Genomic DNA, 20,394 nt, shown 5'->3' with positions numbered 1-20,394 from the left:
CTTTGACCTCGGGGTTTCCAGTCCATACTCAGAGCAGATGTTCCTGTACACTATGCCAGCCACTTGGTTATGGTCCTCCATGTATGCTTTCCCTGCCAGCATCTTACACCCTGCAGTTATGTGCTGGATTGTCTCAGGGGCCTCTTTGCACAGCCTACACCTTGGGTCTTGTCTGGTGTGGTAGATCTGGGCCTCTAGTGCTCAGGGCCTGCTACTGTGCAGCCATGATGAGTGCCTCTGTGCTGTCCTTCAATCCAGCCCGCTCTAGCCATTGGTAGGACTTCTTGATATCAGCCACTTCAGTTATGTTCTGGTGGTACATCCCGTGTAGGGGTTTGTCCTGCCATGATGGTCCCTCCTCCAGCACGTCTTCCTCTGTTCCCCATTGCCTGAGACATTCCCTGAGCACGTCATCTGTTGGAGCCTTATCTTTGATGTACTTGTGGATCTTGGTTTCATCCTGGATAGTGGCTCTCACACTCACTAGTCCACGGCCGCCTTCCTTACGGCTAGCGTACAGTCTCATGGTGCTGGATTTGGGATGGAACCCTCCATGCATGGTGAGGAGCTTTCGCGTCTTAACGTCTGTGGTCTGTATCTCTTCCTTTGGCCACCTTATTATTCCCGCAGGGATCTGATCAGGGCGTAGCCGTTTATTGCCTGGGCCTTGTTCTTGCCATTGAGCTGACTTCTTAGGACTTGCCTTACTCGTTGGAGGTATTTGGCATATTTATATATATATATATTTCCAAACCTATGCCCTTGTCCCACTGTTTTCACTCAGTGATGCTGATCTCGGATGAGTCAGACAGGGAAAATGCTTTTCCATATGTCATTGCTGTCTTCATTCATAATCATTTACTCACTTTGTTTTCCTTACAGGTGTCTGAATCTGACTATGACACACTCTCTTTCTGCCAGGGCTTCTTTTGTAATGCAATCTTTGAATAGCAACAACGTGCACATTTTAACTGCCAAATTATGGTTTGCTGTAGGGACAATATCACCTGAAGACATCTTCATCTTTTGAAAATACAGAATTTATGCCAGATTTATGTCCTCCTGTAAAAGTAGTGTGATGTGTAAATAACTGCTCACTAGTGATATAAAGGAATACTCCACCAAAATGTTTTGAGCATCAAATAGTCACCGCTCATAGGCTTGTAGATGGCTTTGAAAAGTAGCCTCTTTGTGGAGGATGGCAGCTGTAGTCAAGCTGGACTCACAACAGTTAGATTGGACTCCAATAACAGTGACCCAGTTTGTCTCACCACTGTGAAGGCGAAGAGAATGACAGGTTTGGACCCAGAGGCAGAACTCAAAGGCAAGCAGGTTAGGTAAAAGTTCATGTTTACTTGTAGTCAAAAACAGGCAAAGTTCAAAACCAGGCAGGCAGATCGAAACTGCAAACTTATCCAAAAAGGGGTCAGGCAGGGAAGCACAACTCCAATGGTCAGGAACCCTAACCTTGGAGATAGGGAATGGGCCCATGAAACAGGGATCCAACTTCCTGGACTCCACTCTGTGGGGTAGGTCCCGCATGGACAGCCAGACATTATCTTTCGGGGAGCAGGAATATGGCGCTCTTTTGGAAGCTGTCAGAGGTGTGAAGGAGTGTGGCCCAGGCCCTCATCTAGTTGCGGCGACAGCAATGAATGAAAGTCTGGACCAAGGGGACGCTGGCCTTCCGTTGTTGCTAAGGAAAGAGAGAGGGTTGGTAACCATGGGAGCGCTGGAAAGGGGAGAAGCCAGTGGCAGAGCGGGGGATTGTATTATGGGCATACTCTACCCATTGTAGTTGCTTGGACCAGGATGAGCGGTTGCGGGAGGAGATGCAACGCAGGGCCGTCTCCATCTCTTGGTTCATGCGGTCTGTCTGACCGTTGGACTGTGGGTGGAACCCAGAGGACAGGCTGAAAGTGGCTCCCAGGAGACTGCAAAAGTCTTTCCAGAAACGAGAGGTGAATTGAGGTCCCCAGTCAGAGACAATGTTTCTGGGGAGACCATGAAGGTGAAAAACATGGTTCAACATAAGTTCAGCGGTCTCTTTAGAAGTACATAATTTGGGCAAAGGAATGGAGTGAGCAGACTTGTGTCCCCACTGGAGGATCTGAGAGCAGAGATGAGCTGGGACAAAAAGGCGATTAACAGGACAGGCATTGGGAGCTTAACCTTGCCCTCGATTCCCCAGGAAACAGCACCAATAATGCATTTTTTTTTTTTACATACATACAAACATAATAGTCCTGTCTATTCTTTACCTTTATTTGTTCAGCTTTGTCCTTGTTCTTAGCTGTTATGTCTATTTCTGTGTATGTACATTGAGAGCAATGAAAAAAACGAGAAAAGTCTAATTCCTTGTATGCGTACACATACTTGGCCAATAGAGCTGATTCTGATTCTGATGATCATATACTCCAAGTTCTTGTTGTCGGTCTAAACCACCACGGCTGCTCCACCCCCTCCAACCAGTGCCTCCACTTTTCCAGCACTAGCTTGGCTGCCAGCAACTACTGGTTCCCAATGTTGTAGTTCCTCTCAGCAGGGGATAGCTTATGGGAGAAGAAAGCACAATAGACAATCTGGAAGGGGATGAGTAGAAATGGGCCAGTATATATAGTGCAAGGCTGATGAGGGAGATGGGAAACAGGAAACAGGTGGGCGGGGAAGGTTGGGTTATGGGAATGGCAGAGAAGGGGCTACTGCAGGGCAGGAGGGAAATGAATGGATCTGAAATGACAGGAGAGTTAGTGTTTGACGGGGAAAAACAGAGCAGACAACAGAATGAATACTAGGAGCTGGCTGGAGTTGTGACAATGAAAAAAAAGTTTTAAAACGTCCTTAGAAAGTACTCTACCTACATCTGCAGCAAGTTTGACCAAAATATGGCTAAATATACAAATTCCATTTGCTTATGTTCTCATGTATGACAAATGAAAAAAACCTGTGCTAGTGCCAAGAGTGTTTTGAACATACTGAACACATGAATGGAGAGTGGACTAGTGAAGCAGACTTTTCTATGAAAATATTAAGTAATTTTATATTTGCAGTCAAACTTGGTCTGGTGAGTGTTTGAGACTGTGTGAAACAGTTTTTGGTGGGGTATTAGAAGGATTGAATCGCGGGATGTTTTCTCCACACCCGGCAAACATGCAGAATTTGCTTTCACTTTTCAAACTTGGTGTAACCTATGTGATTGTGTGTGTTGTTTTTTTGCTGTACTAATTACGTGGTGTCTTCTGCAGCTGCCACCAGCACCACCACTACAGCCAAGACCTCTAGTCATGTGACACGCTGCAGTGACAGCCAGAAGAACTACTGTGTTAATGGAGGGGAGTGCTTCACCCTTGAAATCATGCCAGGCAGCACAAAGTTTCTCTGCAGGTATGACATTGACCATAGGTTATAATACTGACTTTGATTCAAGTTTTCATCTGCCTGAATATGTTATAATGCAGTTTCTGTTGTGATTCATGACATGCTCTAAATGTTGAGTAATGCCAACAGAATGCAACTTTGTAAGTACAACATTGTAACTACACTGTAACCTGCTGTTGGTGGAGAGAGCATGGCTGATCATTATGCACCAAAGACACTATAAGTATTTGTAATCATGTGACAGTAATGTGTGGTTAGGATTCAGGTTTGACAGGCATTTTATCAAATTTATATTCTGTATCGAATCCACTTACCAAATTCTAATTCTTTCAAATACCTTATCGGACCTATTTAGGTTCAGCTTTCAACATTTACAGCTAAACTTAGAAGTAATGAAAATGCAAAGATTTAACTGAGTTTTGTACTTTTTGTTGGTTGAGAAACCAGAAACAGTTTAGAGTGTCAACCTAGTAGCCTAGAGTCGCACAAGATATGTTATGCTCATTAAATATGTATCTGACACTTACACCTTATTTTTCAGGAGCTACTTGATCCAGATACTGGAGGTCCTGATTCAGATAAACTTTTAAGTTATTGACATGATATGCATAAACGTTTTATTTAAGATGCCGACTGGATATAAGGTTACCTTTTCAACTCTGTGTGGGCAAACAAAAACGTTACCAAAGAGTAAATAGAAGAATTTCACCCAGAGCTTCAAATCCTGTTTTCAGAAACTTGCAGACAAGTTTAGCAGTGTCGGTATAGTTGTATTAAAGGGCCATAAAAATTTTAAAATATTAATCAGCTGTCAACAATGTCATCAGCGCTGTACTGTGACAGAAATTAAAAAACGATTTAACATGTTAACAAGTTAGATGCTAAAAAACGTCCTTCTAAAGCAAAGTGGTCCATGATTAATACGGGAGGCGGTCATGTGACTGCCACAGAGTTATTAGACTGGAGATTACGGAAGCCTGCAGCAGGTGAGGTTACACTGTCAGGAGCAGCAGAGGATGGTACTGGCCGGAAACCTGCATAAAGACCCTGAGGCAGCTGTCCAAGTGAGACAGTCTTTCTAACAACTACTAAACTGTAGACGTTGCTGGGCTGAAATATGCCAAGAAAATCCTAAAACCTAACAACCCTCTCAGTAAACGGGCTGACCACGATGATGATGATGATCTGATGAACAGAATATACATTTTGCATTAAGTCTGTCTCAGGTATCTATTTTATTTGAGTTAGATTTTCAGGTCAAAAGAGTTTTTTCCCCTGCGGAGAAAGACAGACTATCTGAACATGACTCGTACGACAGGTCTGGACCACTCGTGATTTACGTTTATACCTAGGAGAAAATTCTAAACACGAGAAAATTGGTGAATGCCACAAATCCTCTTAAATCACTCCTACATGCCACATAAAAACAAATCTGTTCGAGTATGAGTGGTTCTTGCATGAGGCCCGTTGACTTCGGTGAGTCAAAGAAATCTCAGGAGCATCGTGCAGGCAAAAAGGGGTCATGGGTAAGGCCACCATGCAAGTTTCTGCCACTGCAGTTTCTTTGAGGAGAGCTGAGGAGAAGAGGAAGACAGTCCTCTTGAGAATGTCCACTGACACATAGGTCTGTGTGAGTCATGCAGAACAGACCAGTAATCTGGTGTTTGGCCTGGGCAGCCCCTTGGATTCCTCTGTAGTATACAAACAACTGCCGGTCTGTCTAAAGACTGCTGTGCGTGACGTAATGAGATAATGTTCACACCGAGCAGAGAAGTTGAAACACCTCTTTTTGGGAAGGGAAACAACTCTGGATCTAAACAAACTGGTTATGACTTTAGTGTTCAGTCACAAATGACAGAACTGCTGTTGCCCCCAGTCATGATGAGGAAAGATGGAGAGGAAAGGGCACATCAGTCACTTCCTAGCTCAGCCAAGATCAGAGCTATTAGAAGTGCTGTTTTAAAGGACAGCAGTTTGAGGGTGATCTGAGCTCTCAACACCAGGGGCAAATCCTGCTACCGAGGCAAAGTGCACACCACAGGCTGCTGTCACCTGACCCCCCACCTGCAGGAAGTGTTTAATGAACAGATGAGCAAAAACTGTGGGATCACACATCTGCATTGAGGTTGTAGACGCAGCTCTGATGCCCTGAATATTGTACTATTCCTCTGATGGAAGACCTGATCTCCTAAACCTAACCTTTCATTTCCTGGGGTCAAGGCCACAGAAACTATCCATTTACTGAAAAATGTAGAATTGAGCTCTGGATAGTGGGTTTTGGCATCACAGGAGTTGTCAGGGCTGGCCCAACAATAACAGTATCACTGTCAGAAACCATGAGGCACTTGTACACTCTGTAGCCACCTGAATGCCTCCACAGATGTTCTCCTCCTGAATGCATGCCACAGGGCAAGGGATCAGGGTAGCTGGAGTAAAACATAGAGCAACGCATCCATTCTCAGTGTAGGATTGTCTTCTGTGCAAAAATACAATGGCATTGTAGTGAATAGACAGCAAACACATTTTTAAACATTACAACAATTTTCAAATTTTTTTATAAAAATTCATAAAATAACATTGAGTCAAACAAACAGCTAATGCAGAATGCAGTAGTGCAGAAGGGCGCTAGTTTGGCTTCCTCTGTCGGCCACGTGACCTTCACCTTGCAAGTTGTGGTGGACTGTCTGGCAATGGGTTCCAACATTTTTCAGAACAATTTGATACCATGTGTGGATTTGGGGACTTACTTAAGATATTTTCAAAGCCTCATTTGAATATTTAAAAAAATGGCATTTGAAGTTGAATCTCTAACAACTAAAACTTGGGAACCTGCAATATCCCAGCTATATATACCTAGGATTTACGTTTATATTGGACAGTTTTACGCCTTGCAGGAAGTAGTGTGCCCTTTATGTAGCGAGTTAGAAAGTACAGTAATGGTGTGGGGGCTGGGTGGTGGATCGGTGTGTAACACATCTGACTCAGGATGAAAAAGTTTGGTCCCTGTCACAGACCTGCAATTAACGTTTGCCATTTTACTAACTGTAACCACAACATTTCCCAACATTAACCTTAAAGTCCAACAGAAACGTCCAATATCAGTGTTGTTGTTTGGCAGTAGGGTTGTATCCTGGATCCTGCCACATTTTATGACTCAACACTGGATGTCTTTGTGTGTTTGTCCATGTGTACCCGTGTCTTGTGTGTAACAATTCAGTTTATCTCTTTTCCTTTCTACCCATCAACCAGGTGCTTGGCGGGATTCACTGGGCACCGATGTGAACAAGCTGTGCTTAAGAAAGTCTCAGACCCAAAACGTATGTGAACACAACTGTATTCAATCCCACATGTCATTGCTGGTGTTTCACCCCGCCATGTTTTCTCCAAGAAATGGTGGAGAAATCCATGTTTCCCTTATATGCAGTGATAACAGTCTGGTGATAGACTAGGCATCGTTCCTGATCTGCTCTACCTCTATTTCTATGAGCTCAAGTGGGGCCCTCTAAATGGGTCTAAAGGCTTAAGCACACTCTCCTCTTTGGAGTAGTGCACTGAAATTTGCATGTACTTTACATCTCATCACACATCATCCATGCTGTTCAGAGCAGTGAACTGCCTCCATCTCAGGTTGAAGTGGTGTGTCTTGTCTGGAGGTAAGACATACTACCTCTACTACTCTTCCCATTCAGCCTCACCCCCATCCCCTCAGAAACCAAAACATAGGAGAACACTCTCGTAACGGGTATTCCCTGCATCAGAACTTTCCTCAGTGGTCCAGCGCTAGACTGACCACTGTGTAGTCGGTAAAGCAGCAATGATTTTGATGTTTCAAGTCCAAACCCAGTTCTTAAAAACACATCTTACATACAGGAGGCCCAGGGGTTCACTGGATGTGCTGCTGCCACGCCAGGGCTAACAGAACCATTACTGGGGGCCCTCAAAGGCTAGGCTTGTCCTGAGTGGCCGTGTATGTACATGCAAACTTCAGTCTGCTGCTGAGACAGTATTTAAACCTATAGAGCTTGATGAAGGGCCTGTACAAAATAGAACTGTTTCTCATACAATCTCCCTAAGATGGAGATCATTATTCAATGTACGTGTGTATGAAGGTCTGAGGTGATTAATAGAACTCACAGACTATAACTAGACATATTGGTCTAGCTGGCCCTTTCTGCCAACACCAGTGATGACTGCCGTGGGTTTTGCACAGCTCTTGCATAAACTAACTCCCTCTCTCTCCTTGTCTGTTTCTTTTGTTTCCTACTCAGATGTCCAAATGAATTTACTGGTGATCGCTGCCAAAACTATGTAATGGCCAGCTTTTACAGTATGTCTATTTCCTCCTATATCTGTTTTTGGACTGGAGCATGCTCAATTAACAGTTCTTATGCTGATTACCTGTTGTGTTATTTTTCTCCTTAGATCTGTGATTTATGCATCCCAAAACTTTTTGCATGTTTAAGTTTGTTTCTCTGTATTATTTTGTATGTTAAAGCTGCATGCGGTATTGTGGAAGTTATAGAAATTTTATTTCCATTTCAAATGACTGAAAATTAACAGGTTTGCACATTTACATTTTTTAAACTTGTAAATTGTCAATGTTCCAGTCTTTACACTCTATATGTTTAAATATATACCTGTATTTATATATATATATGTGAAAGACCTGATTTCTTTCTATTTCTATTGGAACACTATCAAACTAGTGGCGAGTAGGAATCGATAGGCCAAATGTATTCTGATAAACAGATGGCCAAGTAGGCTGGTCCAGCTGTATACAGTATTTGAGTAACTGTCTGTTTTACATCAGTAACCACTTAACATTTGCCCGTAAATGACAAAAAATGTTTTCTCAACTGGACCCTGTTTATTTCATAGTGAATTAATTTGTTTACATAAATGAACAGATTAAATATACACGTGATGAATCAAACAAGGACAAACCGTGTCATTGACAGAGCACCTGAAACCAGGCCGAGCCAGCATTATCGGCTTGTAGAACTGCAGTTCTGTATTGCTGTTTCCGTATATGTATATGCTCGCCACTCAGCGAGAAATATAAAGGCAGCAGCAGTTTAGAAGTGCAAAGGTAGACGTGCCAATGCGTGCCATTTCCAGTAATAATAATAACTGCTGCAATTTACCACTAGTCTAGTACCTGCAGAGACACCTGTGAACTGTTCAGTCAGCTGTAACACACACACACACACACACACACACACACACACACACACACACGCTAATATATTATTATTATAACAGATTACTGATAACGCTATAGGTTGTAAGGAGATTAAGGGTGTTACTGTAGTTGAAACTGTTGTTTGTGATATGATGTACATTTGTATCAGAATCAGCTTTATTGGCCACATACAAGGACCAGGACTCTGGTTTTTCGATGCTCTCAATGTACTTACACAGAAATAGACATACAGCTAAAAACGAGGACAACAGCTCAAAACCATGGCCGCCTGGCTAGGCCGAGCCAATTGCTTTCTTGCCAGGAGAGGAAACAGCACTACCCAGAAGACTAGGGGACTGGCTGGGACAGCACAGTCAACTGGGTGGAGCCACCATTTTGTGTAGTAAGCTGTTCTTGCTGGAATCGCTCTCACACTCAGGGTATTATCTGAATTATAGAAAAAGAATAGAGCAGTCTTTTTGGCTATGGTGTATCTGTCCACCTCCAAAAATGAATTTCGTCTTAAAAAATAAGATCCAGCTCTGCCCATTTGAACTGGGTCCTCGTCAGGTGGTGAACCTCCCCTGGACATGATATTATTGCTGGCAGTGAGATGGAGGGAATTCACTGCTGCCCCAATGGATGAAGGCCATCAATATATACAGTTGTTTTAAACCAGCACATCTGAGCCAGCAAGTGGCTACTGTAACTGCTGAGAAACGATTATGTAACGAAACTGGTGATAACTAAACATAATTCTGAGTAGACTGGTGACAGGTGTAAAAATCTGCACCGAGATGTTTAAAAATCTTTCATTGGACCTGACAACATATTTTCTAGATTCAAGAGTAAAAAGATCACTACCTGGTGAGGTTTCAGGTCACACCTCAGACACCTTAAAATTTTAGTTTAAACAGTTTCTGAGCAAAACCTCAACTGTGAAAGCTGTTGCGAGGGCTGCCCAGACTGTCTTCAGCAATGTAAGGAAATTGCTGACCACATTCGAGAAACAGTTGAGAAGTGCAACTCCTGCACCCGTCACACACAGCCTTTGGACAAGAGATGCAACATTGTGGCATCACAGAGATTCCATTCCTGTGGCTGATCTCAGCCTGGACAAAACTGAGCTTGTGTTCCTTCAAGGGAAAGGATGCCTGCACCGAGATCTGTCCATCAACACTGAACTACTGTGTTGATGCCAACTCCACAGACAGTGAGTAAACCTGGACATGATCCTGGAAGATGAACTGTCATTCTCTGAAAACCCTGCAGCAGTAATCCTCTCCTGTAGATGCCTCGTGTACAATATCATGAGAATTTGCCCCCTCACTAGGGAGGTGGCCTAGGCGCTTATCCTGCCTGCCTTGACTGCTGCAACTCCCTCTTTGTGGAAGCTTGTGTCTGCCAAATTCAAGCATGACCATTGTGCTCCTCTGCTTAGTGGGTTGAATTTGTTCAGCTGTCATGGAGATGGCTCACTTGTCATCATGTGACTGTTAAGTCAGTAACTGGTCTTGAGTCTGGGTGGGACTCTCATCATCCAAACCATGTACAGTATGTGATCTCAGTTGTTGAGAGATGCACTTCCTCTGTTCCTACAGAGGTTGAATGCACTTATCAGGAGCCACTTTGGACAAAAGCAGACAAGCTTTGTATTATTGATTTTTTTAAACAACAGTGATACATTAACAGATTTTTAAATTTGATTCATTTTTATGAAAATTATGAGCCCTAAGTATGTGTTTGGAATGGTGCACGATTGTCGTAGCATGCTAAATTTAGAGTGTTGACTGTTGAGGGTATCCCTATCCTCCTAACTGACTGGTCTGGCATGGCAGTCTAGAAATGCAAGCACACTGATGTAAGTGCATGCATCAAGCACCATCATTGCAGTAGTAGTGCCTTAAAGTTGGATACATAATATATGATATTGTATTCAAATCATTTAAGGTCTTTCATCACAATACAAAATTTGTTTAAAAAAATTGAATTGGTGTTGTGATAGGAATAAATACTTTCACCAGTATTTTAAAAGGTAACAGGAAACTCAAAATTGTGAATTTGTAATTAACTAGGTGTCGAAGCACTCACAAATGTTTCACAAGTTAAATGGCAGCAATATATTTGTTACCTACATGTTTAACAGTTACAGCTGTAGCTTTGAGCAGACTTGTACAGTAATGCTAAAGAGCTTGTTGGCATCGTTAAGCTAATTTCTGTCTCTGCCTGAAGGCTAGTGAAAGTCAGTGTGTGGCTGTGTAGCACGTCTGACTCTCATGCAGGAGACTGGAGTTTGCGCCCGTCACAGACCTGCAATTAACATCCGATACTGTAGAAAACATGAATGTCAGAAGACATCATTTACTGTAATCTGGGGTCTTGCAGAATTGTCCAATATCAACACTCTTGTCTGGCAATAGGGTTGCAAATAGACACAGTGAAATAGAGAGCTTATTTTGCCATTCGTAGTTTTTTTGTTTTTTTTGATGTACAGCATAAGATGCTTTAGTTGGTGTCATTCCTCAGGTGTAGCCTGTTGATACTCCATCAGTGTTTAGCTCACATAAACTTTCCATTTGGTTTCTCTTCCGTTAAACTGTAGTATTTTTGGTTCAGGTTGTCAAAAGCTCTTCTGGCTCAAACGTCCAGTTTGTGGCTGTGAGATTCCTGTGTTACCTATTCAATGTGTGCCATGTTTGTAGATTACCATAGCAACCTATGCCACGTGGCTTTGTTGTTCATGATTTTATTTCCATCCAAACTAAACTCTAAACTCTGCTGATTTTTAGGTGTTATATGTTTCCTGTACCTTTGGGATAGATTTGACATACATAATGTTTATACGAGTTTATATAGAAGATCTACAGTGTACAGGTTTGTGTATAATGACTTTTGTTACCCTTAATCCATCAAGCAAAATCTGACTACATCTCTCTGACCTTAAGACACATGTGAGAAATACAAATATTACCTCATCTGAAAAATCAAATTTTCTTTTTTTCTGTCACCTTTCTGCACTGACAGAACATCTTGGGATTGAATTTATGGGTATGGATTGTTCCTTCCTCCTAGTTTGCAGATGTAAGACTGTAAGCTAAAACCCTCTACTAAAGCTAGTTTTCTCTTGCCAGATGAAGGGATCATACAGCCTTGACCATCAGCACAAATAAGATATCACATTCTACACATATTTTAGCAATCAAAAATAACACCAACACATCAACATTATTTATGACAAAGCACTGTGATGCATCTGCATGCTATCGTTTTGACGTCAAATGTCACATGTGCCTTTTTGATTCAGGTAAACAGTCCAAACGCTGCTGATTACTTGAGTACACCATGACAGCCAAAGAGGCAGTACATTTCTGATGCTGTATGTTCACATCCCTTCAGCTCTCCCTCCCTGCATTTTCTGTTGCAACCAGTGTTCAGCATGAAACAATAGAGCAGCATCACTGTCACCCTAACTCCATTCATCTCCTGCTATCTGCCTTCCTGTTTCCACCTCCACCAGATGTATGTTTCCAACTGTTCCTTATATTGCCTGTTCCTTGTAGCAGCTCTGTAGTTTCTGCCTCTTCTCATCACAGAAGGCAGGGTCAGCTTATATCTTCTGAAATGTGTAATATCAACCTGAAAGTGAACCTTTTGGCTAAATCGGGCACATTTCCTTCTAATTGATATTTATATATGTAAATATTTTGTTTTCCTTTCAATGAGACAATTTAATTAAAATGGACAACACTAGGACAGTTGATTAGTTCAAATGTACTGCATGGAGCCTGCTTGGTTCTTTCAGATTTTCCATTATGGCTGACACGACTAATTAACCAGCACATTCATCAAACCATCTAAAGCATAAGAACAGAATTAAAGCACCCTCTCTGCAGCTGCTTTATGAAACTCTTTGATATTATATAAATGAGTAGTTCATTATTTGACTGCACTTTGGTAAATCGCATGCAGCTGTGAAAAAACAGAAGCCACACTTCTCTCATTTTACAGATGATTTATGTTGGTGTGGTAAACCTTGGTCTATTAAATGGAGGCGGTGTATCACAAGATAAAGGGCTTCACCATAAGAACTGTCCTACATGATACAGTTCCCGTTCCTCCAGAAAGAGCCTACGAACATTAAGTGAAATTCACAATATGTATTGAATGTTTCATTTCAAAAATACCATTTGGCATGCAAGAAAGCTTATGCACAGTGTGTGTGTCAGTATAAAAATAATTATCCTGCTAAAATACAGATGGAAGACAGGACTTCTAAAAGGCCCAGAGAGAATCAGCATAAAGAAGAATGGAAACTTGCTAGCAAAAATGAAAATGTTTACTACAGCTTCTGATGTGCTAAAATGAATAAATAACAGAGCAAAGACACACAACTCACTGAAACATGCAAGTAAAGGTTTCAAGCTCAGTGCTCCTCAGACAGCATTGATTAACAATGGAGGACAATTAAAGAAAAAAGGGAAGGGAAACAGGCCAATGGATGTGAGCTCACCTGGGAGAGATCATGTGTTTAATGTTATACTGCTTTGAAATGAGTATAAATGTTTTCCAGGCAGGCATGTCTATATTCTCTCTGAGTAAGGTGACCCACTTGAGTTAACTTGTTCCCCTAAGAGAACGCACTACTGTCTCCTCCGTTGCAAGACATGAGTACTTATTTGAGTGGTGTGCCATCCCTGAATAGATGTTGTTCAAGGTTTTTAGGATGATGAAGAGAAGCAGACGGACAGCTAGATTTGGTGTATGGCAAGTTAGAGCCATTTCTCTCTGATTGCTGACTAGAGCCCCCTCGATACAGGATTGATGAGTTTAATACCAGTATTGATATTTAAGAGTTAAAAATATCTGATGTCAACATATCGGCTGAATATCCTTTTTTAACATGCAGACACATACACTGATACAAATACTAAAATAGGGCGATGTATTGGTTGGGCTTTCACTCGGAGCATGTAAACAGAACATCTTATCTGATCATTATATTAAAAAGGGACACTTTTGAAAACAGTTGAATAATTTTTTAAAGAAATGTCAAGTCTGAGGAAATAGCCCTGATGACATCATAGTGATGTCATAGTGATGATCAGGTCAAGAGATTATTGAGATGCAGGAAGTGTAGGTTCCAGTGTTTTTGTAGCTTGACTCGTACCAGGGGCTGTTAGGATATCTCGGCCTCTACTGCTTTGAAATTTGACAATGCAATGCTAAATCACGGGAGTACCACTTTAAGCACTCATGTAAATGCTTTGGTCAGTCAGACAGGCTTCATTTAGAAGTGAAGAGTAAGCCTAAGTAGCAACGGTCAGTCATAATTAAGCTGAATGAATGAGGGCCACTGCGTCTCCCAGCTCAGTGAATTAGATTTCAATCATATAACAAATCATAATACAAGGATGCATTTGGACTGTTGGTTGCTGTAAATGGAAAAAACAAACAAACAAACAAACAAACAAACAAACAAACAACCCAAACCCCTCACAGTGCCTTTTCTTATTGTTTGGGTTTATGGCTGGAATGGTATTTATGTATGAGTATGTGTCTGTCTGCGTGTGTTGTAGACCTGAAGTTTTAAGAATGGACTGTCCTCTTTTTCAGAAGCTGAGGAGCTGTATCAGAAACGTATTTTGACAATAACAGGAATCTGCATTGCACTCCTAGTCGTTGGAATCATGTGTGTGGTTGCCTACTGCAAAACAAAGTAATTCATGTCACATTTTTTTCTTTAATTTATAACTTAAATGTACACTCCCTGATTGTATTATAGTGCCCAATAGTGCCCCCAAGTCCTGAAATCTTCTCAACTGTGAACTGTGTTTTGTTTCAAAATACCAATCGTAAGTAGGCCTAAGTACAGTAAGTAAAACTGTTTTTGCATAGCACTTTTCAAAAGCTGGGTTAGAAAGTGTGTCATAGTTCCAAATGAAACAATAAGTACATGCCAAAGAAAAGACAACAAAAAAGCATGTGAATAAATATTAATATCAAAAGAACAAGGACAAGGATGCACCAATAAAATGTCTTAGATGTTACGATAAGATTTTAAAATACTCAGCACAGTTTGCTGACCTGATACCCAGAGGGATGTTCCAGAACCTGGGACAGCAAAAGCTCAGTCACCACAAGTCCTGAATTTTGAAACAACCAGGAGACTTTATTCAGATTACCTGAGAGACCTTTGATGACAGACGATGACTGTTGAGTTTTACCGGGATAGGAAGACTTAATTAGTAATTGTGTAGCAGAATTTTGAACTAATCGTAATTGTGCTAGAGCTTTTTGGCTCAAACATTAATACAAGACGTTAAAATTGTCAAGACGAGTGAAGCTGTTAAGATAAGAGGTTGGCAATGTCAGGATTCAATAACTAATGTGATATTCAGTTTGGTTGTGATTTAGCTGCAAAAGCCTGTGCGACATCCAGACATTGATCTCCTTCAGACATTTATGTGAAGTAACCAGATTAGAGTTTCCAGGGTTTCACAAATACAAAAAGTTAGACATCATGTGCATAGCAATAATCAGACATACAGCGAGCTGAAAGAAGTTTGGGGATTTTGTGGTGCTATTGGACGCTATTTGTGCTGACCTCAATATGTCAAAAAATATTAATTACCATTACTACAGTCAAGCCATAATAACATTAGATGAAATTGGGGTAAATGTACCCCTTTTGGTACATTTGGAACTTTCCCCTCAGATATGTTGTCCAGTTGTGATCTGGGCTGCTTCACAATCTAGTTTGTTTCTTCACAAACAGGAAGCAAAGGAAGAGGCTTCATGACCGTCTGAGGCAGAGCCTGAGGAATAAGAGGAACAACAATACCAATACTGGTATTGGCCCCAACCTGGCAAGCTCAGCCAGAGGACGTCAGATTTCTAACTTGCCTCTTCAAGATTTGCAGCTTATCAATGTATGCTGTTACTCGTTGGTATCAAATAAAAGGTATCAAAACCTCTTGAATCTGTACACTCACATCAATTGTCAATCTGTTTTCTGCTCCTCTTGTTATAGCAATGTAATGGGACGACTATGCAGCATGCAGCTGAGAAGGAGACAGAAACAACCTTCTCCACAAGCAAATATGCCTTATCCGTGCATGAACCCACCACATTCACCCACATCTCCAGCCAAAGGTAAGGAAGAACCTTAAAATATATTTTGTCATATATTTTGTCAGTTTGGTAAATTTGGTTTGGCTTTAATCAGTTAGAACTTGGTTTAGTTCAGGAGAAGTAATGTAGAAGTAACATGGATAGCTCAGATGGCAGACATTAAATGATGACCAGTAATTCATTGGCTGTCCTGGGGGACACACCAGGAACCAAGTCCACCTGTTCCTGGTGCAGTTTCCGTGTTGTGCTGTTGTAGTGTTTCCATCTGCCAGAGAACACTGTTCAGTGAAGAGGTGTCTCTGGTGGTGAGAACAACTCAGAATAGGCCTATACCAATAGAAAGAGCAACCTCATGGCTTTGTACCCTTTCGTAATTGGTCACCTTATTTGATTCATTCTTTTACATTAGCGTTAATATACTCCTAACTCTCTATACACATCACAGTGTGTCAAGCAGGGTAGCAGGGAAAACAAGGGATTGGACCCAAACGCAGACAACGGAGGCAGAGCAGGTGCAGTTCATCTAATTTAATGAACAAAGTAAATATAACACAAGGCTTACGCAGGTCAGGCAGGCGCAAGTCAAACCAGAATATAAGTCCACAGAAGGCAAACAAATCCGACATGGTGTAGGCAAAGTCCAAAATCCAAAATCCAGGTGAGGTCCACGATAAACAAAGAATAAATCCAAAAACACTGGGAGAACACAGGAAACAGGTTGGCTAGCTGGGACGCTTGACATAAAGACAAAGACAAACTGGCAACAAGACAATGGAAACACACCAACTAAATCCTATGCACAACACCAACTAAAACACACATGTGAAACAAGTCAAGGTGGTGCAAGCAATCAAAACTGGAGGGAAAAACACAAAGACTGGAAGTGAAGCTACACAACACATGAGGAGAGGTGAAAAATTCAAATTAAACAGGAAATGACTAAACTCAAAACCCTCAAACCATGACAATACATGACAAAGGGCTCTTCAGTAAATGGGAGGAACTGAAAAAATGTAACAAAAACCATCATCCACATGTATTTGAAATAAAAATCATACATCATCTGTACAAAATAGTAAATCATCTCCATTGAAACCTGATTTGGACCCAACATGTTGTAAGCTACAACCATATGTTCTGGGATTGTCCCAGAATTCATGTTTTCTGTGCAAAATATACTGATATACTTTCTAACATCACAAATGTATGGTTGGAGCCTGGGCCTTTACCTGCACTTTTTGGCAATGTCACACAAGACATTATCACAAAATAAGATACCGTACATCGTTACATTCAATTTCATTTCTGTGGGCTTTATTTTGGTGTCAGAGCACAACACGAAATGCAGCCCTGCATCAGTGAACTGGCATTCCCCTGAGGCACTTTAACTAAGAAAATGGTGCTGCGCAAATGTGCACTCCAGGTTTCATTGAGTTTGTCCTGTCTTGACCCACACTGTGAGTGAAGGAGAGCTTATAGGCGCAGTTCAGCACTCACCAAGCTTCACTAAGGTTTACTAAGCTCAGAAAATAAATAATAATAAATATTTACTTTGGTTGCAGTTCAACTTCACCTACACTTTTTTATTAGTGACCGAAGTGCTATAAGAGTGAAGATAATGACATAATAAGGGTTATGCACAACAGTAAACATACATATAAAACAAGCAAACAGAGAAAAACAAAAACGAAGTATGCAAACAGTAACACACTGAAACAGGATAAATTATTTTAAATACAGGCATACCAGTTAGATGGATACAATGCAACATCTGTGCGTTTATTTACTGGAGAACCTATGTGTCCTGAATATACTGTATGGTGTGGGTATATGTCATATACAGTGGATGGTAAATATGTGTCAGATATAAAACAAACAAAAAATGAATAATAATAAGAATAATACAATTACATAAAAAAATAATAAAAAAAGGGAGAGAAGAGGGCAAATATATAAGGGAAGAAAGGAGAAAGTTAGAAAAATATTTAAGCAAAAAAAAAAATACCAAAGCAACACACACACACACACAAAAAAGTTCTCCAGATGCCAGTTAACACCCCATGCGTTTGTCGGTCAGCAGCTGTACCAGCCTAAGCACCCGGCTACTCTCAGGTGGCCTCACAGGTCGATGCGGATGGGTTAGCTGGATTGAGTCAAGGCTTTCAGAGCCTGTTGTTCCCAGACTCAGCTTCCTCTGTGCTTGTTCTATGGTCAGGTGTGTAAAGGTTTGAGTAGAAGGACCTAAAAGTATCACTGATTACAGCGGGGTCCTGTGTAACATTCCCAGCAGAGTCAGATATTGAGGTAAGATTTTTGTTTTAATAGGTTTGATAGAAGGGCGCCAGTTTTATTTCCAAATACAAATTTTGCTGACAGAGTCAGTAAGTTGTTTAGTTGTCAAATCTTGGAGGGTCTTGGAGTTAGGAGGTCTTGAAGAATGCGATCTGAAGGCTTTTGACAGGCTAGGAGATTTAACCTCTTCACCTTCTGTTGCAGTTCTTGTTCTCTGTGTTTCTTCTTTCTTTTTGTGTGAGCAGTATGCATTTATCCTCCCTCTTAAGACAGCTTTTGCAGTTTCCCATACTGTACATGCTGTTATGTCCGGAGTATCATTAGTTTCTAGGAAGGACACCCATTGTTGTTCAAAATAACTCATGAAATTTTTGTCTTTGAGCAGTGATGTATTAAAACACCATCTAGTGGATGTAGGGGGGTAGGAGTCTGGTAGCCGAGTGATGGAGACAGTGGCATGCTCTGAAATGATAATACTATGGATGTGTTAGTCAGTTATCCTGTTGGATATCCATTGATAATTATGTAATGACCATCTGGGTCAGAGATAGCTGTTTTCTGGGAGTGTGGTAAGTTTTTGCTTATCAGAATTGAGACTCCTCCCTTTTTGGTATTATGTGAGTGGTAGGTCTCATCTATCCATTTGGGACTCTGCCTAACTAAGGTGTGTTTCTTGTAAAAAGCAAATGTCTGATTCTATACTTTTAAAGTGATTTAATAGTGTGTTCGTTTTGCAGGAGAGCTGCCCCTCTTATATTCGATGAAGTTATTGTGACGGAGGAAGCCATGAAGTAAAATGTTTTGGCAGCAATGTTTACATTAAAGTTACACAATGTGCAGAACAGAGGTACACACTGAAAGATTTGAGCACAAAGGCAATAAACATAAAAAAACAAAACACAACAAACATATGTAATCTATTAAAAGGGGACAGGAAGTTTTCCAAAGAGATTGGCACTATTCTGGGTGGGGATAAGTGGTAAGGGGTGTGAGGTGTAATCATTTCCTTATATTAGTATTATTGTGAAGATCATCTGAGATTTAGCGACCATGGATACAGCAGTCTGGGGGTGTAAAGGAAGTGGCAACAATATGAGCAGCTTAAGGCTGTTCGTTATAAGGCTTCATGGTAATAAAATGGGTTCTGTTGCCATTTGCCTCACAGAGAGAAAAAAAGAGTGAAAAAACAGCTTACATATTTCAGATTAACAGTCAGTAAAGCCACGGTGTGATTTTTTTATCTTTAAATAGGAGATTGTGTATGAACAGTCTCTTACCAGGCTCACCCAGGTGTTCTTACCTCTGCTGGCATGGTATATAGGGAATAGGGATCTCCTTTCTGTTATCACGGGGGGGAATTGTTTATTGATCCCAAAGGGCTTTCCATACTGTTTTCAATAGGCTCTTCACATTGCTTGAGATGTTGGAACGTTGCTACAGTAGCTTGCAGTCCAGTGGGCGGTGATGGTGAGTTTTGGATCACAGCAGCGTATGTTTTTCTCTTTCCAATGCGATGAACTCTAACAAAGGTTATGTTGTTGACAGTCTCCTCTGGGATGTTGAGTTTCCTTTTTCGTGAATATTTTCAGCAGGTCCTCTGGGTCCTTGTTGCTGGTCTTCTTGTCTCACTGATCTGGCTTGCAGATCAACAATAGCCTCTTTTAAATTGATGTTATCTTTTGTTAGTGTGTCATCTTCAGCCTGCAGCGTGTGGACCGTGTTTTTCAGTTTGTGGTTTTCGCTTTTGTATTTAGACACCATAGCTTTAAGTTCAGCAATGTCATCGCATAGCCTGTCCAGGATGTCTAAATTAAGTTTCCTGAGTTGTTTGAGTTTCTCATCAGCCAGCAAAACAATGTTGTGCTAACTTGACTAGTGTTAATTTCTTTGACAAAAATTGTGACAAAATATTAGGGCTGACCCCTAATAGTCGACTAAACCGTTAGTCGCTGAGAAGAGTCTTAGTCGACCAAGTATTCATTAGTTGGGTAGTCGTTGAACCCCCCCCCATTGCATTTGGTAGCTGCGAACAACGTATCATGGGATTGTTGCAACACGGACATTTTTTTTTCTCTTGTAACACAGGAAGTCACTTAACGGCACACTGCTGCTAACTGTACTAGCTGCCATTAGCTAGTTAGCTAACTTAGCAGTCCTATTAGCTGACTCTATCTGGACTGGAAGCTCGAAGTACTGGGGGAGTCTTGGTGTTTGATTACAATGCTAGCACAGGCTTTGGACAGCTGGGAGGAGGAAGTTTTCAGGCCCAGGGTGGGGGACCCAGCAGGGGATGCTGTTGGGTAGCAGGCAACGGAACTGGGCTTAGAAGCCTCCCACTGAACACAGCCTCCTAGACTGAAGGATGATGGAAGTTGTTTAGTCCTGTGTTTTGAACAATGAGACTGGTGTGA

At 41.3% G+C, this 20,394-nt stretch overlaps 1 protein-coding gene across 2 annotated transcripts in view; it reads left to right on the top strand.

Annotated features, from left to right (window-relative positions):
- nrg1 (neuregulin 1) overlaps window positions 1–20,394 on the top strand; it is a 56,649-nt gene that overhangs the window by 13,590 nt on the left and 22,665 nt on the right. For both annotated transcript variants that reach the window (XM_044174480.1, XM_044174481.1), the window contains exons 3-8: window positions 3,246–3,384; window positions 7,647–7,705; window positions 11,585–11,608; window positions 14,174–14,276; window positions 15,336–15,489; window positions 15,591–15,712. In XM_044174480.1, coding sequence (XP_044030415.1) covers window positions 3,246–3,384; window positions 7,647–7,705; window positions 11,585–11,608; window positions 14,174–14,276; window positions 15,336–15,489; window positions 15,591–15,712 — 601 coding nt within the window. The remainder of the gene's footprint in view (window positions 1–3,245; window positions 3,385–7,646; window positions 7,706–11,584; window positions 11,609–14,173; window positions 14,277–15,335; window positions 15,490–15,590; window positions 15,713–20,394) is intronic.

Source organism: Siniperca chuatsi, linkage group LG18, assembly GCF_020085105.1.
Source record: "Siniperca chuatsi isolate FFG_IHB_CAS linkage group LG18, ASM2008510v1, whole genome shotgun sequence".
NCBI lineage: Eukaryota > Metazoa > Chordata > Actinopteri > Centrarchiformes > Sinipercidae > Siniperca > Siniperca chuatsi.
Note: the sequence above shows the minus strand (reverse complement) of the source record. Positions and strands in the feature narration are given on the sequence as shown.